The following is a 19,879-nucleotide window of genomic DNA, read 5'->3' on the forward strand; positions in this document are numbered from 1 at the left end:
ATAGTTGTGACGCACCAAATTGATTTTATAATCTACCACTGAGTCATGAAACACAACTTGAAAATCACTGATTCAGATATTGGAAGTAAGTGTTGTGGCAGAGTTTGTGTCTATTGCAATATCTTGGGACAGATATTGCAATTGTGTATGTAATTTTCATTTACAGAATCCAATACTAATTACAAGAGTTCTTGAAAGTCTACATGTAAAGAGAAAGCAGATTGATACATTAAGAATCTTATAGGGAAAAAGTGTTAGGGAGATCAGAATTGGGAGGAAATATTAAACAGCCCTATATTTTATTTTCATTAAAAATAAAACTATAACAGCAACCTATTATAATATCAATGACAGTTAACATACTAAAGAGTATTAATTACTCTTATATATCACCTTTCTATTGAGTATCAATTACTGTCATATAAATTACAGTATTAATTTCTACTACCACCTTGTTTACAAGAAACTTCAGGCCTCTTTCCCCACAGATTCCATGATATACTTACTAATTTGTTTTGTTTTATTGTCTGTATACTAAGAAGATTTTTGCATTTCATTGTCTGTTCAATGTCCAGTGCCAATTTGATTTTACAATTTAGAATTATCAACTCCTGCCTTGGTTCTAGTGTACTTGAATAACTAAGTTGAAAAGACCTTTGATTGTTCATAATGAACATATCTAGTATAATTAAGTATAGGTTCCCCCGCTATCCCAAAGTAGAGCATTCCTTTGGAACCTTTCATAAACTGAAATGGCATAAAGTGAAGAAGCAATTACAGGCATACCTCAGAGGTAATGAAGGTTCGGTTCCAGACAACCCCAATAAGGTGAATATTGCAATAAAGCAAGTCACATGAATTTTTTGGTTTCCCAGTTCATATATGTTTATACTATACTGCAGGCTATTAAGTGTGCAATATAGCCTTATGTCTTAAAAGATGTGTACACCTTAATTTAAAAATACTTTATTGCTAAAAAATGCTAACCATCATCTAAGCCTTCAGCAAACTGTAGTCTTTGCTTTGGTAGATGGTCTTGCCTTGATGTTGATGGCTGCTGACTAATCAGGGTGATGGTTGCTGAATGTTGCAATGGCTGTGGCAATTTCTTAAAATACGACAACAGTGAAGTTTGTTGCATTAATTGCCTCTTCCTTTTATGAATGATTTCTCTGTTTGACAGCATTTTACCCACAGTAGAACTTCTTTCAAAATTGGAGTCAATTCTCTCAAACCCTGCCCTTGCTTTACCAACTAAGTTTCTGTCATATTTTAATCCTTTGTTGTCATTTCAACAGTTGTTACAGCACTGTCACCAGGAGTAGATTCCATCTCAAGAAACTACTTTCTTTGCTCATCTGTAAGAAGCAGCTCCTTATCCATTAAAGTTTTATCATGAGATTGCAGCAATTCAGTCACATCTTCAGGCTCCACTTCTATTTCCAGTTCTCTTGCTATTTTCACATGTGCAATTACTTCCTCTACTGAAATCTTAAATCCTTCAGTTTCATCCATTAGGGCTGGAATCAACTTCTTCCAAACTCCTGTTAATGTTGATATTTTGACTTCTTCCCATGAATTATGAATATTTTTAATGGCATCTAGAAAGGTGAATCCTTTCCAGAATGTTTTCAATTGACTTTGCCCAAATCCATCAGTGGACTCACTACCTATGGTAACTGCAGCCTCACAAAATGTATTTCTTAAATAATAAGACTAGAAAGTCCAAGTGACTCCTTCATCCACAGGCGGCAGAACAGATGCTGTGTTAGCAGGCATGAAAACAACATTAATCTCACTGTACATTTCCATCAGAGTTCCTCAGTGACCAGGTACATTGTCAATGAGCAGTAACATTTTGAAAGAAATCTTTGTCTTTTATTTTGTTTTACTTTATTTTTTTGAATTTATTTTATTTTTTATACAGTAGGTTCTTATTAGTTATCTATTTTATATGTATTAGTGTATATATGTCAATCCCAATCTCCCAATTCATCTCACCACTACCCACTGCCCACTTTCCCCCTTCAGGTGTCCATACGTTTGTTCTCTACATTTCTGTCTCTATTTCTGCCTTGCAAACCGGTTCATCTGCACCACCTTTCTAGATTCCACATATATGGCCTAATATACAATATTTGTTTTTCTCTTTCTGACTTACTTCACTCTGTATGACACTCTCTAGGTCCATCCACATCTCTACAAATGACCCAACTTTGTTCCTTTTTATGGCTGAGTAATATTCCATTGTATATATGTACCACATCTTCTTTATCCATTCATCTGTCGATGGGCATTCAGGTTGCTTCCATGTCCTGGCTATTGTAAATAGTGCTGCAATGAACACTGGGGTGCATGTGTCTTTCTGAATTATGGTTTTCTCAGGGTATATGCCCAGTAGTGGGATTGCTGGGTTATATGGTAATTCCATTTTTAGTTTTTTAAGGAACTCCATACTGTTCTCCATAGTGGCTGCATCAATTTACATTCCCACCAACAGTGCAAGAGGGTTCCCTTTTCTCCACACCCTCTCCAGCATTTGTTGTTTGTAGATTTTCTGATGATGCCCATTCTAACTGGTGTGAGGTGATACCTCATTGTAGTTTTGATTTGCATTTCTCTAGTAACTATTGATGTTGAGCAGCTTTTCATGTGCCTCTTGACCATCTGTAGGTCTTCTTTGGAGAAATGTCTATTTAGGTCCTCTGACCATTTTTGGATTTTTTTTTTTTAATATTGAGCTACGTGAGCTGTTTATATATTTAAGAGATTAATCCTTTGTCTCTTGATTCATTGGCAAATATTTTCTCCCATTCTGAGGGTTATCCTGTTTATGGTTTCCATTGCTGTGCAAAGGCTAAGTTTTATTAGGTCCCATTTGTTTATTTTTATTTCCATTTCTCTAGGAGGTGGATCAAAAAGGATCTTGCTGTGATTTATGTCATACAGTGTTCTGCCTATGTTTTCCTCTAAGAGTTTTATAGTGTCTGGCCTTACATTTAGGTCTTTAATCCATTTTGAGTTTATTTTTGTGTATAGTGTTAGGAAGTGTTCTAATTTCATTCTTTTACATGTAGCTGTCCAGTTTTCCCAGCACCACTTATTGAAGAGACTGTCTTTTCTCCATTGTATATTCTTGCCTCCTTTATCAAAGATAAGGTGACCATATGTGTGTGGGTTTATCTCTGGGCTTTCTATCCTGTTCCATTGATCTATATTTCTGTTTTTGTGTCAGTACCATACTGTCTTGATTACTGTAGCTTTGTAGTATAGTCTGAAGTCAGGGAGCCTGATTCCTCCAGCTCCATTTTTCTTTCTTAAAATTGCTTTGGCTATTTGGGGTGTTTTGTGTTTCCATACAAATTTTAAGATTTTTTGTTCTAGTTCTGTGAAAAATGCCACTGGGAGATTGATAGGGAGTGCATTGAATCTGTAGATTGCTTTGGGTAGTATAGTCATTTTCACAATGTTGATTCTTCTAATCCAATAACATGGTGTATCTCTCCATCTGTTAGTATCATCTTTAATTTCTTTCATCAGTGTCTTACAGTTTTCTGCATACAGTTCTTTTGTCTACTTAGGTAGGTTTATTCCTAGGTATTTTATTCTTTTTGTTGCAATGGTAAACGGGAGTGTTTCCTTAATTTATCTTTCAGATTTTTCATCATTAGCGTATAGGAGTACAAGAGATTTCTGTGCATTAATTTTGTATCCTGCTACTTTACCAAATTTATTGATTAACAGTTTTCTGGTGACAGCTTTAGGTTTCTGTATGTATAGTATCATGTCATCTGCAAATAGTGACAGCTTTACTTCTTCTTTTCCGATTTGGCTTCCTTTTATTTTTTATCTCCGATTGCTGTGGCTAAAATTTCCAAAACTGGGCTTCCCTGGCGGCGCAGTGGTTGAGAGTCCGCCTGCCGATGCAGGGGACACGGGTTCGTGCCCCGGTCCGGGAGGATCCCACGTGCCGCGGAGCGGCTGGGCCCGTGAGGCATGGCCGCTGAGCCTGCGCGTCCGGAGCCTGTGCTCCGCAACGGGAGAGGCGACAGCAATGAGAGGCCCGCGTACCGTAAAAAAAAATAAAATAAAATAAAAATAAAATTTCCAAAACTATGTTGAATAATACTGGTGAGAGTGGCAACCTTGTCTTGTTCCGGATTTTAGTGGAAATGGTTTCAGTTTTTCACCATTGAGAACTGTGGCTATGGGTTGGCTGTGATGTTGGCTGTGGGTTTGTCATATATGGCCTTTATTATGTTGAGGTAAGTTCCCTCTATGCCTACTTTCTGCAGGGTTTTTATCATAAATGGATGTTAAATTTTGTCAAAAGCTTTTTCTACATCTCTTGAGATGATCATATGGTTTTTATCCTTCAATTTGTTAATATGGTGTATCACATTGATTGATTTGCGAATATTGAGAATTCTTGCTTTCCTGGGATAAACCCCACTTGATTATGGTGTATGAAACTTTTAATGAGCTGCTGGACTCTGTTTGCTAGTATTTTGTTGAGGATTTTTGTGTCTATGTTCATCAATGCTATTGGCCTGTAGTTTTCTTTCTTTGTGACATCTTTATCTGGTTTGGTATCAGGGTGATGGTGGCCTCATAGAATGAGTTTGGGAGTGTTCCTCCCTCTGCTATATTTTGGAAGAGTTTGAGAAGGATAGGTGTTAGCTCTTCTCTAAATGTTTGATAGAATTCGCCTGTGAAGCCATCTGGTCCTGGGCTTTTGTTTGTTGGAAGATTTTTAATCACAGTTTCAATTTCAGTGCTTGTGATTGGTCTGTTTATATTTTGTATTTCTTCCTGGTTCAGTCTCGGAAGGTTGTGCTTTTCTAAGAATTTGTGCATTTCTTCCAGGTTGTCCATTTTGGTGGCATATAGTTGCTTGTAGTATTCTCTCATGATGCTTTGTATTTCTGCAGTGTCCATTGTTACTTCTCCTTTTTCATTTCTAATTCTGTTTATTTAAGTCTTCCTTTTTTTCTTGATGAGTCTAGCTAATGGTTTATCAATTGTGTTTATCCTCTCAAAGAAGCAGCTTTTAGTTTTATTGATCGTTGCTATCATTTCCATCATTTCTTTTTCATTTATTTCTGATATGATCTTTACGATTTCCTTCCTTCTGCTAACTTTGGGATTTTTTTTGTTCTTCTTTCTCTAATTGCTTTAGGTGTAAGGTTAGGTTGTTTACTTGAGATTTTTCTTGTTTCTTGAGGTAGGACTGTATTGCTATAAACTTCCCTCTTAGAAGTGCTTTTGCTTTATCCCAGAGGTTTTGGGCCATCGTGTTTTCATTGTCATTTGTTTCTAGGTATTTTTTAATTTCCTCCTTGATTTCTTCAGTGATCTCTTGGTTATTTATTAACGGATTGTTTAGCCTCCATGTGCTTGTGCTTTTCTACGTTTTTCTCCCTGTAATTTATTTCTAATCTCATAGTGTTGTGGTCAGAAAAGATGCTTTGATATGATTTCAATTTTCTTAAATTTACCAAGGCTTGATTTGTTACCCAAAATGTGATCTATCCTGGAGTATGTTCATGTGCACTTGTGAAGAAAGCGTAATCTGCTATTTTTGGATGGAATGTCCTACAAATATCAATTAAATCTATCTGGTCTATTGTATCATTTAAAGCTTGTGTTTCCTTGTTATTTTTCTGTCTGGATGATCTGTCCATTGGTGTGAGGTGTTAAAGTCCCCCACTATTACTGTGTTACTGCTGATTTCCCCTTTTATAGCTGTTAGTATTTGCCTTATGTATTAAGGTGCTCCAATGTTGGGTGCATATATATTTATAACTGTTATATATTCTTCTTGGATTGATCCCTTGATCATTATGTAGTGTCCTTCCTTGTCTCTTATAACATTCTTTATTTTAAAGTCTATTTTATCTGATTCGAGTATTGCTACTCCAGCTTTCTTTTGATTTCCATTTGCATGGAATATCTTTTTCCATCCCCTCACCTTCAGTCTGTATGTGTCCTAGGTCTGAAGTGGGTCTCCTGTAGACAGCACATATATGGGTCTTGTTTTTGTATCCATTCAGTGAGCCTGTGTCTTTTGGTTGGAGCATTTAATCCATTCACGCTTAAGGTAATTATCTATATGTATGTTCCTATTACCACTTTCCTAATTGTTTTGGGTTTGTTTTTGTAGGTCTTTTTCTTCTCTTGTGTCTCCCACTTAGAGAAGTTCCTTTAGCATTTGTTGTAGAGCTGGTTTGGTGGTGCTGAATTCTCTTAGCTTTTGCTTGTCTGTGAAGCTGTTGATTTCTCTGTCAAATCTAAATGAGATCCCTGCTGAACAGAGTAATCTTGGTTGCAGCTTCTTCCCTTTCATCACTTTAAATATATCGTGCCACTCCCTTCTGGCTTGTAGTTTCTGCTGAGAAATCAGCTGTTAACCTTATGGGAGTTCCCTTGTATGTTATTTGTCATTTTTCCCTTGTTGCCTTTAATAATTTTTCTTTGTCTTTAATTTTTGTCAATCTGATTACTATGTGTCTCAGCATGTTTCTCCTTGGGTTTACCCTGCCTGGGACTCTCTGCGTTTCCTGGACTTGGGTGGCTATTTTGTTTCCCATGTTAGGGAAGTTTTTGACTATAATCTCTTCAAATATTTTCTCAGGTCCTTTCTATCTCTCTTCTCCTTCTGGGACCCCTATAATGCAAATGTTGATGGGTTTAATGTTGTCCCAGAGGTCTCTTAGGCTGCCTTCATTTCTTTTCATTCATTTTTCTTTATTCTCTTCTATGGCAGTGAATTCCTCCATTCTGTCTTGTAGGTCACTTATCTGTTCTTCTGCCTCCGTTATTCTGCTACTGATTCGTTCTAGTGTATTTTTTGATTTCAGTTATTATATTGTTCATGTCTGTTTGTTCTTTAATTCTTCTAGGTATATTTTTGTTAATTCTTGTAGGTCTTTGTTAAACATTTCTTGCATCTTCTCAATTTTTGCCTCCATTCTTTTTCCGAGTTCCTCGATCATCTTCACTATCATTATTGTGAATTCTTTTTCTGGAAGGTTGCCTATCTCCATTTCATTTAAATGTTTTTCTGGGGTTTTATCTTGTTCCTTCATCTGGTACATAGCCCTCTGCCTTTTCATTTTGCCTGTCTTTCTGTCAATGTGGTTTTTGTTCCACAGGATGCAGGATTGTAGTTCTTCTTGCTTCTGCTGTCTGCCCTCTGGTGGATGTGGCTATCTAAGAGGCTTGTGCAAGCTTCCTGATGGGAGGGATTGGTGGTGGGTAGAGCTGGGTGTTGCTGTGGTGGGCTGAGCTCAGTAAAACTTTAATCTGCCTGTGTGCTGCTGGGTGGGGCTGAATTCCCTCCCTGTTGGTTGTTTGGCCTGAGGCAACGCAGCACTGGAGGCTATAGGCTCTTTGGTGGGGCTAATGGTGGACTCCAGGAGGGCTCACGCCAAGGAGTACTTTCCAGAACTTCTTCTGCCAGTGTTCTTGTCTCCGTGGTGAGCCACAGCCATCCCCTGCCTCTGCAGGAGTCCCTCCAACAGTAGCAGGTAGGTCTGGTTCAGCCTTCTATGGGGTTACTGCTCCTGCCCCCTGGGTCCTTATGCATACACTACTTTGTGTGTGCCCTCTAAGAGTGGAGTCTCTGTTTCCCCTAGTCCTGTCAAAATCCTGCAGTCAAATCCCACTAGCCTTCAAAGTCTGATTCCCTGCAAATTCCTCCTCCCATTGCCGGACCCCCAGGTTGGGAAGCCTGACGTGGCGCTCGGAACCTTCATTCCAGTGGGTGGACTTCTGTGGTATAATTGTTCTCCAGTTTGTGAGTCACCTAACCAGCGGTTATGTGATTTGATTTTATTGTGATTGCACCCTTCCTACTGTCTCATTGCAGCTTCTCCTTTGTCTTTGGATGTGGGGTATCTTTTTTGGTGAGTTCTAGTTCTTCCTGTCAATGATTGTTCAGCAGTTAGTTGTAATTCTGGTGTTCTCGAAAGAGGGAGTGAGCACACGTGCTTGTGGTCCACCATCTTGAACCGACATCCAGAAATCTTTCTTTCTGAGCAGTAGCTCTCAACAGTAGGCTTAATATATTTAGTAAATCATGTTGTAAAGAGATGTGTTGTCATCCAGGCATTGTTGTTCCATTTCGGGAGTACAGACAGAGTTGATTTAGCATAATTCTTAAGGACCCTAGGATTTTCAGAATGGCAAATGAGTACTGGCTTCAACTTAAAATCACTAGCTGCATTATTCCCTAACAAGAGAGTCAGCCTGTGTGTTGGAGTTTTGAAGCCAGGTATTACTTCTCTTCATCTATGAAAGCCCTAGATGGCATCTTCTTCCAATAGAAGGCTGTTTTGTCTACATTGAAAAATCTATTGTTTAGTATAGTCACCTTCATTAATTGTCTTAGCTAGATCTTCTGGATAACTTGCTGCAGCTTCTGCATCAGTGCTTGTTGCTTCACCTTGTACTCTGAAGTTATGGAGATAGCTTCTTTCCTTAAACCTCATGAACCAACCTCTGCTGGCTTCAAACGTTTCTTCTGCAGCTTCCTCACCTCTCTCAGCCTTTACAGAATTGAAAAGAGTTACGGCCTTGTTCTAGATTAGGCTTTGGTTGAAGGCAATGTTGTGGCTGGTTTAATCTTCTATCCAGAATACTGAAATTTTCTCCTTATCAGCAATAAGGCTGTTTCACTTCCTTACCATTCCTGTGTTCACTGGAGTAGCTCTTTAATTTACTTCAAGAACTTTTCCTTTGCATTCACAACTTGGCTAACTGTTTGGCACAACAGGCCTAGCTTTTGGCCTATCCCAGCTTTCAACATAACTTCCTCTCTAAGGTTAATCATTTCTAGCTCTTGATTCAAAGTGAGAGACCTGCAACTCTTCCCTTCATTTGAACACTTAGAGGCCTTTGTAGGGTTATTAATTGGTCTTTTTCAATATTGTTGTATCTCAGGGAATAAGAAAACCCAAGGAGAGGGCGAGAGATGAGGGAATAGCTGGTCAGTGGAGCAGTCAGAATACACACATTTATCTTTTAAGGTGGCCATCTTGTAATGGGCATGGTTTGTGGCAACCCAAAATATAAAAATTACAATAGTAATACCAAAGATCACTGATCACTTCAAGTGGGATTTATCCCAGGAATGCAAAGGTGGTTCACTATCCACAAATCAATCAATGTGATATACCACATTAATAAACTGAAGAATAAAAATCATATGATCATCCCAATAGATGTAAAGAAAGCTTTTGACAAAACTCAACATCCGTTTATGATAAAATTTCTCCACAAAGTAGGTACAAAGGGAATATACCTCAACAAAATAAAGGCCATATATGATAAGTCCACAGCTAACATCATACTCAATGGTGAAAAGCTGAAAGCATCAGGAACAAGACAATGATGCCCACTCTTGCTAGTTCTATTCAACACAATTTTGGAAGTCCTAGCCACAGACAAGAAAAAGAAAGAAAAATAATCCAAATTGGAAGGGAGGTAGTAAAACTGTTCCTGTTTGCAGATGACATGATATTATACATAGAAAACCCTAAAAACGCCACTAGAAAACTACTAGAGCTCATCAATGAATTCAGTAAAGTCACAGGATACAGAATTAATATACAGAAATCTGTTGCATTTCTCTGCACTAACAAAGAAATATCAGAGAGAGAAATTGAGAAAACAATCCCATTTACCATTGCATCAAAAAGAATGAAATACCTAGGAATAAATACATGGAAGTAAAAGGCCTGTACTTGGAAAACTAAAGATACTGATGAAAGAAATTGAAGATAACACAAAGTGATGGGTAGATATACCATGTTCACAGATTGGAAGAATTAATATTGTTAAAATGACTATACTACCCAAAGCAATTCACAGATTCAATGCAATTCCTATCAAAATACCAATGGCATTTTTCACAGAACTAAAACAAATAATTCTAAAATTTGTATGAAAATTCAAAGACCCTGAATAGCCAAAGCAATCCTGAGAAAGAAAAACATTGCTGGAGGTATCATGCTCCCTGACTTCAGACTGTACTACAAAGCTACAGTAATCAAAACAGTATCGTACTGGCAAAGAAACAGACACATGGATCAAAGGAATAGAATAGAGAGCCACCCAGGAATAAACCCACACACTTATGGTCAAGTAATCTATGACAAAGGAGGCAAGAATATGCAATGGGGAAAAGACATTCTCTTCAATAAGTAGTGCTGGAACAGCTGAACAGCTACATGTAAAAGACTGAAATTAGAACATTTTCTCATGCCATATACAAAAATAAACTCAAAATGGATTAAAGACTTAAATTTAGGACCAGAAACTATAAAACCCCTAGAAAAACACATAGGCAGAGCACTCTTTGACAAAAATTGTAGCAATATATTTTCTGGATCTGTCTCCTAAGGCAAAGGGAAGAAAAGCAAAAATTAACAAATGGGACCTAATTAAATTTAAAAGCTTTTGCACAGCAAAGGAAACCATCAACAAAATGAAAAGAAACCTACTGAATGGGAGAAAATATTTGCAAATGATATGACCAAAACCGGTTTAATATCCAAAATAGACAGTTCATACAACTCAATATTAAAAAAAAAAAACAAAAACAACCTGATTAAATAATGAACAGAAGACCTGAATAGACACTTTTCTTCAGAAGACATACAGATGGCCAACAGGCACATGAAAAGATGCTCAACATTGCAAATCATCAGAGAAATACAAATCAAAACCACAATGAGGGGCTTCCCTGGTGGCGCAGTGGTTGAGAGTCTGCCTGCTGATGCAGGGGACACGGGTTTGTGCCCCAGTCTGGGAAGATCCCACATGCCGTGGAGTGGCTGGGCCCGTGAGCCATGGCCGCTGAGCCTGTGCGTCCGGAGCCTGTACTCTGCAACGGGAGAGGCCACAACAGTGAGAGGCCCGTGTACCGCAAAAAAAAAACCACAATGAGATATCACCTCACATGTGTCAAAATGGCTATAATCAAAAAGACCACAATTAACAAATGTCAGCAAGGATGTGGAGAAAAGGAACACTGTACACCTTTGGTAGGAATGGAAATTGGTGCAGCCACTATGGAAAACAGTACAGAGGTTCCTCAAGAAACCAAAAATACAACTACCACATGATCCAGCAATTCCACTCCTGAGTGTACAGCCAAAGAAAATAAAAACACTAATTTGAAAAGATACATGCACCACAATGTTCATAAGCATTATTTATGCTAGCCAAGATATGGAAGCAACCTAAGCGTCCATCAATAGATGAATGGGTAAAGAAAATATGGTATATATACACAATGGAATACTACTCAGCCATAAAAAAGAATGAAATTTTACCATTTGCAACAACATGGATGGACCTAGAGAGTATTATGATTAGTGAAATAAGTCAGACAGAGAAAGACAAATGCTATATGGTATCATTTATATTTGGAATCTAAAAAATAAAACGAATAAATATAACAAAACAGAAACAGACTCAAAGATATAGAAGACAAACTAGTGGTTACCAATGGGGAGAGGGAAGTGGGGAGGGACATTATAGGGGTAGAGGATTAAGATGTACAAACTACTATGTATAAAATAAATAAACTAAAAGGATATATTGTACAGCACAGGGAATATAGCCAATATTTTATAATAACTTTGAATGGAGTATAATCAATAAAAATTTTGAATCACTGTTGTATACTCAAAACTAATATAATATTGTAAATCAACTATACCTAAAAAAAAAGATCACTGATCACAGATCACCATAATAAAATAATAATAATGAAAAAGTTTGAAATGTGAGAATTACCAAAATGCGACACAGAAACACAAAGTGAGTCAATGCTGTTGGGAAAACGGTGCCAATAGACTTGCTTGATGCAGGGTTGCCACAAACCTTCAATTTGTAAAAAATACAGTATCTGCAAAGTGCAATAAAGCAAAGTGCAATAAAATGAGGTTAGTCTGTACCTTTTTTTTGTATAAGCAAAAATCCTCTTCAGATTTCTTTTGGTTAGCACAAACAGATACTAATGCAGGTCTTTCATAAAAAACGAAGTGGCGTAAAGTGAATTTCGAAAAGCGTGAGATACCTGTATTTCTAAAACTCCTTTTAAGCTCTTTCCAGGACAACTTCATGCCTGTCTTACATGCATCTAGCAACTTCCCTTTAGAGGTGACATCCACTTTGAAAAGCCTGATTTATTTCCTGCCATATTTCTTTTTTCCCCAAGGCTTCAATCTCAAAGCATTCTATACTTCTGCTATCTGCTTTACCTTCCTTTTCTATTCCTAACCCTCAGTCCCTCTGAGTAGGGAATGGAATTGGGAAGAAAGAACTAATGAACTCTCAAAAGAGTTATTTACACCTCTATACATACTAATTAGAAGAGGCAGAAATTATCTTATTGTCCCCTCTATTTGCTACACAAATTTTACTTTTTCGTCATCTTCATCCAGAGAATCCCTGATAGGTGTTTTTAGGACCTCAACTATTATTAGGTAGACATGCTGAAAATCAAATAATTAAGAGAGGACATAATTTCACACATAAGGACTTTATAGTCACTCTGTATAACACAAACTTCTATATGCTAGAAGTTTTCGTGAGGAGAACTCTTGATAAGAGAATTTGATTGACTCAGCTTTTTATAATTGGTTGCTTACATTATACTAGACAATTATTTGCTTCTATAACAGTAATTGAGTATATGACTAGGAGGACTATTGTATATGAAATAGTCATATGAAAAATTTTAAGCATTTTTTAGGTTTATACTTCAAATGTCGATAAAAGATATAAGATACAAGATCTCTCTTCTGATGCTGAAATTTTATCTTGATAAAATTAGTTTGTTTTCAAAGTATCTCAATTTTTTTAATAAAATAAATTGGAAGTAAACTTAGGATGTTTAAAGAAAACAAAAAAATTCCTAGATAGTTGCTGACTTTAATAAGAAATTTTTAATATTACTAGTGTATAAATTTTAAGTAGCATTTACATTATTTCTGCTTATGTTTATTCCCTATTTAATTTCAATTTGACATAGAAGTGGGGCTTTCCATTTAGCTAAAATTGAGAATCCAAGTATTAACATATTTTAATCTTTTGGAAGTAAGGAAGAGACACACTGTAACACTTGGAGCTTAGATTTGTGGTCTAATAGCTGTAGATTTACTTGGTCAGCCTTATGCAGTATTAGACCTGGGACTTACCAATGCTTTGGCAAAAATAAAAAATAGCAGCTAAACTAATGAATCAGGTTGCATTTTATTATATATGAATGGTCTAAAAGTAAGAAAAAACATTTGTACTCATGTCTTTTAAAAACAAAATTTATTTTAAAAAATTAATTTTCAAAATAACTTTTGATAAATTTGAAAATTATATTGATATTTTACTGATCAGAGTATAAAATAATCTTTATTTTGTTCTGTACCTCAGTAAGTATTTTGTAAATTTACTTTCATTTGTGTAAAATTTCATTTATGACTAAAGTTTGTGTATACTTCTAAATGACTAATAACATGAATTTATCAGATTGTAGTTGGGCAAATATTCTCAGTTTATAATATAATCTAGACTTTAAATATATGTTTCAAGCCAGAAAATAACATTTTTCACAGTAAAGTTTACATAGCATAGCGGTTAGCTATATGCTTAATAAAAAAATTATCTTGAGTCCAAATCCATAGGAATGTACAACAAGAGTGAACCAAAATGTAAAATATGGACTTTGGATAATTATGATATATCAATTTAGGTCCCTCAATTGTAACAAATGTGCCACTCTGCTGGGGAATGTTGGTTGAAGAGGCTGTGCATGTGTGGGGGCAGGAGGTATATGGGAAATCTCTGTATCTTCCCCATAATTTTGCTCTAAACCAAAAAAACTGCTCTAAAATAATAAAGTCTTAACTTTAAAGAATTAAGCCAATAAAAAAATACTCTTGACTTTCTCTTGTAATTTTTCAAGCTATTAAGAGACTTCTTGCTAAAACTGCGCTACAGATCATAACTTGTTCATTTTACAACTCTCAAATAACAGGAAGAGGCATAAAGAAGCTTCTTGGATTTGTATCATTTTTGTACATTACTGCATTGTTGGAAGAGTCTTAGACACAAAGGAGAAAATCAAGATTTCTTAGGTTTTGAAAAATGCTTCTGAACTTGTCTGTAAAAATATGAAAAGAAGCTGTGTTTAAAACAGAGTAGGCAACCTAAGTGTTCATCATCAGATGAATGGATAAAGAAGATGTGGCACATATATACAATGGAATATTACTCAGCCATAAAAAGAAACGAAATTGAGCTAGTTGTAATGAGGTGGATGGACCTACAGTCTGTCATACAGAGTGAAGTCAGAAAGACAAAGACAAATACCGTATGCTAACACATATATATGGAATTTAAGAATAAAAATGTCATGAAGAACCTACATAAAGAACCTACATAAAGACACAGACCTACTAGAGAATGGACTTGAGGATATGGGGAGGGGGAAGGGTAAGCTGTGACAAAGTGAGAGAGTGGCATGGACATATATACACTACCAAACGTAAAATAGATAGCTAGTGGGAAGCAGCCGCATAGCACAGGGAGATCAGCTCGGTGCTTTGTGACCACCTAGAGGGGTGGAATAGGGAGGGTGGGAGGGAGGGAGACGCAAGGGAAGAGATATGGGAATATATGTATAACTGATTCACTTTGTTATAAAGCAGAAACTAACACACCATTGTAAAGCAACAATAAAGATGTAAAAAAAAAAAAAGAGTAGGCATTTTCTTAAAATGAGAGTCGTACACAGAAATTAGTGAAATTTCCAAGTGACAATTCAGTTTCTTTACTTATATATTTAAATGTATATATTATGATTTAAGGAAGTAAAGTAGGGCATACTGTAAGTTTAAATCATTTTCAGAATCTAACATATATAGACTTCTCTATAATCATATATTCAATAAGCTATGAACATTTATAAGTCATTTGTGCTACATGTCTACTTGGACTAATTTTAAGTTCTAACTAATAGTAAAACAATGTATTAAACCTAAGTGTTCATAATCAGACATTCCTCTATTATAACACTAATATAGCCTCTTACCTTTTTATTCTTGGTCTTTTTCTTTTTCTTTGGTTTACTCTTAACCTGATAGATAAGAAATAAATCATTTATTTAATATGCAATTCAAACTGCACAATGGATTACTTTACAAAATGTATTTCCTCTAACCACTGGGATCTTTTATCTTCTAATATAGACCATACTTTCCTTCTAGATTCTATGGAAAATTATTTTCATCTTAATTTTAATCTCAGTTTTCTGCTTGAGAAATCACTGATGTATAAAGGAACAACATATAATGTCAATAAGTAGGCTACTGAAAAGAGCCCAGAGGTCCTCACTTGCACACGTGCATGCATGAGTAACAGAGGAGGAAGGCACCTTAAAAAAAATCAACATATTCAGGTCCATTAGATGAAAAATTAAGCCTAGGAAGAATTTAGTGACTACATAATATCTGTTACCACTTATCTGTAAAGAAATACATCCTGGATGGTTTTAATTCCACCTCTGTGTAAATAGCATTGAAATATCCCTGTTTTCTCTTTCTTTCTCTCTCCTTCTATTCCCCACTATGCTTTCTTCTACTTTCTGTTAACCTCCCACATCCATTCTACCACTCAGGATGAAGAAACATGTGCCAGGCACATAATAAGTGTTCAATAAATGCTGCCAAAATATATGGCTAAGGCAGGAAAGATTATGGAAGAAAGTATTGGGAAAAGAACCATTCCAATTCAAGCTCTGTGTAAACACTTTGATAAATATAAATTAAGATTGTCTGGGAGGCTTTAAGAATAGCACATGCAACAAGCTAAAAGCCTTAAGTTCTTCTAATTTAAATATTAATAAGCAGTTATACTTCCTGGAGATCTTTAATAGATTCTGTTGAAGATTCACTGGGTATCGATGCCCCATCTTTATTCATTTCTGCTAACTGTATTTCAGGGATTGATTTCACATTTATATTGTACTCCATAAGAGGTGGACTTAGTTCTTCTTCTTCATTTTGTAACTCTTCTATTTCAATACCTAAATATTAAAACCAAAACACTCAAAGTCTGGATGCATGTAATTTTAGCCTCTTATCACTATTTTGAGTATATTTACTACCCCCATAACACCACCCCAGAAATAGAAGACATCTTACTCTGTTCAAATACTAAATGAAAATAAAATGCCCATTTATCAATGACCAAATAACAGGTACATATACTAGCCTGAAACCAATCAATATAAACTCAAATGCTAAGATACTTGACTGTTATCTTAAGCAGACTATAGATACAGATAATGTAGAACTTAAGTCAATTCTAAATACTAAGTTTTTGAGTATCCTGACATTGACCTTATTAAATATTGCAACTAGTATTATTTTAGGGCATAAGTCTGAAACATAAAGAGAAGGAAAAGCTAGATGTTTTTTTTTTCCCTTTTTTCTTCTTTTTTATAATCAAAGGTTATTAAAGGGTATCAGTCCCCAATTATGTGACTTCCTTGATACCATGATCCTTGACACTGCTCTAGAGATTCAATACCTAAACTTGTGGACTTCATGTGACTGGTCACAGATGGTCCAAACAAAACCCATTGTGTTACTTTCTTAAGTATAATTTTACTCCAAACAAAACCCATGGTGTTACTTTCTTAAGTATAATTTTAATTGCAAAATTTGAATTCCATTTTAAAAAACCCAACAGTACATAAATGGAAATAAAAAAATTAGCAACTTACCACCTGGCAGAAAAGTATATAGCTTAACAATGGATAGTTAACCAGATAAAAGTTACATAAGCTAAACAGTAGCATATATGAGCAGGTAGAGCAAGCAGGTAGGCATTTTTGCCTGTTGAAGTGCCCTGTGTGTCAAAAGTTAAAATACTCTGTTAGGGTAAACCCTAGGGCATGTGCACTAAGACAAAGGCAGAATAAAGGCTCATACTAGATTCAGCTGACCAGTAGTAATCTGACCATATAATTTTCCGATCTTATAACAAACAATTACAGTTTATCATACAGTTTATCTGACCAAGTAAAAATCTATAGGTGCCCCTTAGCTATCCTGGGTTGAAAGGTCACTTAGGCATTTGGTTTTTAAACATACTTACGTTGACTGCCCGTTATTGACTGTAGAGCAATTCCTATGATACATAAAGAAAAAAATTAGATATATAATTGCAAATGTAATGTAACTAACAAATATCAGACTGAGACTAAGAAAAATCAGAAGATTTTTTACATTGCACCAATAAATATTATAACTAAAAATAACCAGCTTCACTCATGAATCCAGTTTAAACAAGGCTTAATTAGATTATAACATAAAGGTTATAAACCCATGTTTAGAGAAAGAAAGGTTTAAAAAAAAAGATAGTTCATAATAGATAATGCCTAGAACACAAGCACTTTAAATCAAGAAGCAAATTTTTACAGTTTACAGTCTAAGTTCATGAAGTAATTGTCAATTATGAAGCAAACCTCCATTGAAAGTTTGAGCCTTTTTTTTAGCAAAATCCTGATGAGCATTCTCTCTCCTTGCCCATTAATATTTATTAAGCACCTATGATATATCAGGCTGTGTTAGGCTCTAGAGTTTGAATGGTGAGAAAAAAGATAACCATCATAGAGATTTAGTGGGGACAATGGATATTAATCAAATAATCAGATACACAAATGAAAACCAAACTGTAATAACTACTAGGGAAGACATATAAGATACTAGGAAAGCCTCTATTAAAGGGACTTGAGCAATAAGCTCGTCAGACTTTCAGAGTGAAAACTGTTTGAAATACCTTGAATTTATTGCTCAACTCACTTTCCCAAATATTTTTATTCTCATAAGTTTTTGTCATTCAAAATCTTAATAGAGTAAATGTAAAAAAGAAAAGTCTCTAATTTATAAGCCAATTTACAAGTCAAGGGTGCTTGCCTGACTTTCTTATAGCATCAAACTCAGCATTCTCTTCTTTTATGTTCAAAGAAAGCTTTCTTAAAGGTTAAGTAGGAAAACACAATGGAATCCCAGAGCCTTAGCAAAAGGAGTGGGATTGGGGCCTAGCAATTATAGCTGAAGAAAATCTGGACCAGGTCAACAATTACTAGAAGCTTGGAAAGTTATACATTTAAATAGCATCACTGTGATCATCAGTTGCTCACCAGGTAGTATGACTAATAATTTGGGACCAGGAAAATTCACCTAGAATAACACAGCAAGGGTTTCAGTGATGCTGACATGGCTTCAACTCCACTTTCCACCATGACAGCTGAGAAGCTATCCTGGAATGTGGGGAGGAGGTCTGAAGTCTTCCCCATAACAACAAATAATGTTTGGGAATGGACACCGCCAACCTTAGACAACCTTAGACCTTGCATAAATGTTATCTGATTTTTAAAGTTACCTATGACCAAACTTTTAAACAAAAGTCAAGGTTCTGATAGAAAGGAGAAACATACACTCATGGTGTCTAAAAGGGCATTCCTGAAATACTCAGTACCTGTATTTCATGGTTTTAGTCATCCTTAATTTTGTAGAAGTGATAAAACTCCTCTACTTAAAAATATTCAACAATTCCTTTTTGAAAACACAAATTCCTCAACATGGCAAGAGAAATCCTCTTGAATGTATTCTATGAACTCTCCCCTACTTTAATCTCAGTATTGCCAAACTTTTTAGTTCCTTGTACTATATTTTTATGTTTCTATACCTTTGCTCTTGTTTCCTTCTGAAACATCCTTCTCCATCTTCTTCACTTGGCTAACTTTTACATGTCATTTAACAACTCCTTAGATATTCTATCTCCAGAAAACCTTTTTGGATTCTCTTAGGCTAGAATTTCCCATGGTATTCTGGAAACATCTCTAGCACTGTAATTTCTATTGGCTTCTTGATGAGGATATTCTCTCAAGAATGTGAGCACACTGAATCTCCTACCCTTATCACTGTACGTGGCACATAGCAGACACTCAGTGAAGGTTTACTGGCTTAAGTAAATAATTATTTTGTACCTTGTTGATAGCAGGATAACATCCTCTGAATGATTTCTGGTACTGGTATGCCTAGGTAGATGGACAGCTGATGGTAATCAAGGGAGATATTCTCAATGGGATTCTCCTTCACTTTGTCAATATCTTCTTGCTTCATCCCGAGGCGCAGAAGAATATCTGAAACTTTTTTCCAAATTGAATTGAATTGTGACTCAGTGAGACCATTCATCAAAATCTCACTAAGGAGGATATCCCTGTATTTGCACAGCCTCAGGATGTCTGCAGACTTAGAGAGATCAGAAGATGGTGGTTCCATATTCCAGCCTTTTTTGGGTGCAGGGAACACATTCAAATGTTTTATGAGAGCTAATAGGAGGTATAAGTCAAACTGTTTGGACTGTGGCAGCTCCTTGTTTGGGGGATAAAGCAGATGCCATGCTCCACCCAAAGGGTGATTGGTCCAAAGATGGTTGTAGTAGGGTTCCAATACATTCTTGTGTATAAGAAGCTCTTTTTTCAAAAGAGGGGGTGGCATAGCCTCATCAAATATTTGCCGAACAATGTCAGTACCAGAAACAATAATTATATGAAGCAGATGATAGAAATAATTATAATCAAGTTTGAAGATAGGCATTTCATCTGAAAATGAATTTTGAGAAGTCAAAAGATTCCACATTAATGCTCTTTTTCTATGTGATTTCTTGCATTACATCCTAAGCTCCTGTAGGACAGGCACTATTCCAAAAGAATGAAGTACAGTACAGTGCTTTGTCACAGCCAATGCTCAATAGGCATGCTGCTATCTGTCTAGCTGTCAAAAAGTCAAAACAAAAA

General features: G+C 35.9%; 1 protein-coding gene across 5 annotated transcripts in view; it reads right to left on the reverse strand.

Moving 5' to 3' along the window:
* Positions 1-19,879, reverse strand: part of DZIP3 (DAZ interacting zinc finger protein 3) — a 122,006-nt gene that overhangs the window by 40,651 nt on the left and 61,476 nt on the right. For 4 of the 5 annotated variants that reach the window (XR_004484476.2, XM_004272077.3, XM_033432199.2 and 1 more), the window contains exons 14-17: positions 19,067-19,684; positions 17,170-17,202; positions 15,924-16,093; positions 15,101-15,145 (exon numbers count right to left, since the gene is read on the reverse strand). Coding sequence is in view for 4 of the 5 variants with exons in the window: in XM_004272077.3 (XP_004272125.1) it covers positions 15,101-15,145; positions 15,924-16,093; positions 17,170-17,202; positions 19,067-19,684 (866 nt within the window). In the remaining variant the exon portion in view is untranslated. The remainder of the gene's footprint in view (positions 1-15,100; positions 15,146-15,923; positions 16,094-17,169; positions 17,203-19,066; positions 19,685-19,879) is intronic. The other variant, XM_033432201.2, reaches the window with a different exon arrangement.

This window comes from Orcinus orca, chromosome 5, assembly GCF_937001465.1.
Source record: "Orcinus orca chromosome 5, mOrcOrc1.1, whole genome shotgun sequence".
Taxonomy (NCBI): domain Eukaryota; kingdom Metazoa; phylum Chordata; class Mammalia; order Artiodactyla; family Delphinidae; genus Orcinus; species Orcinus orca.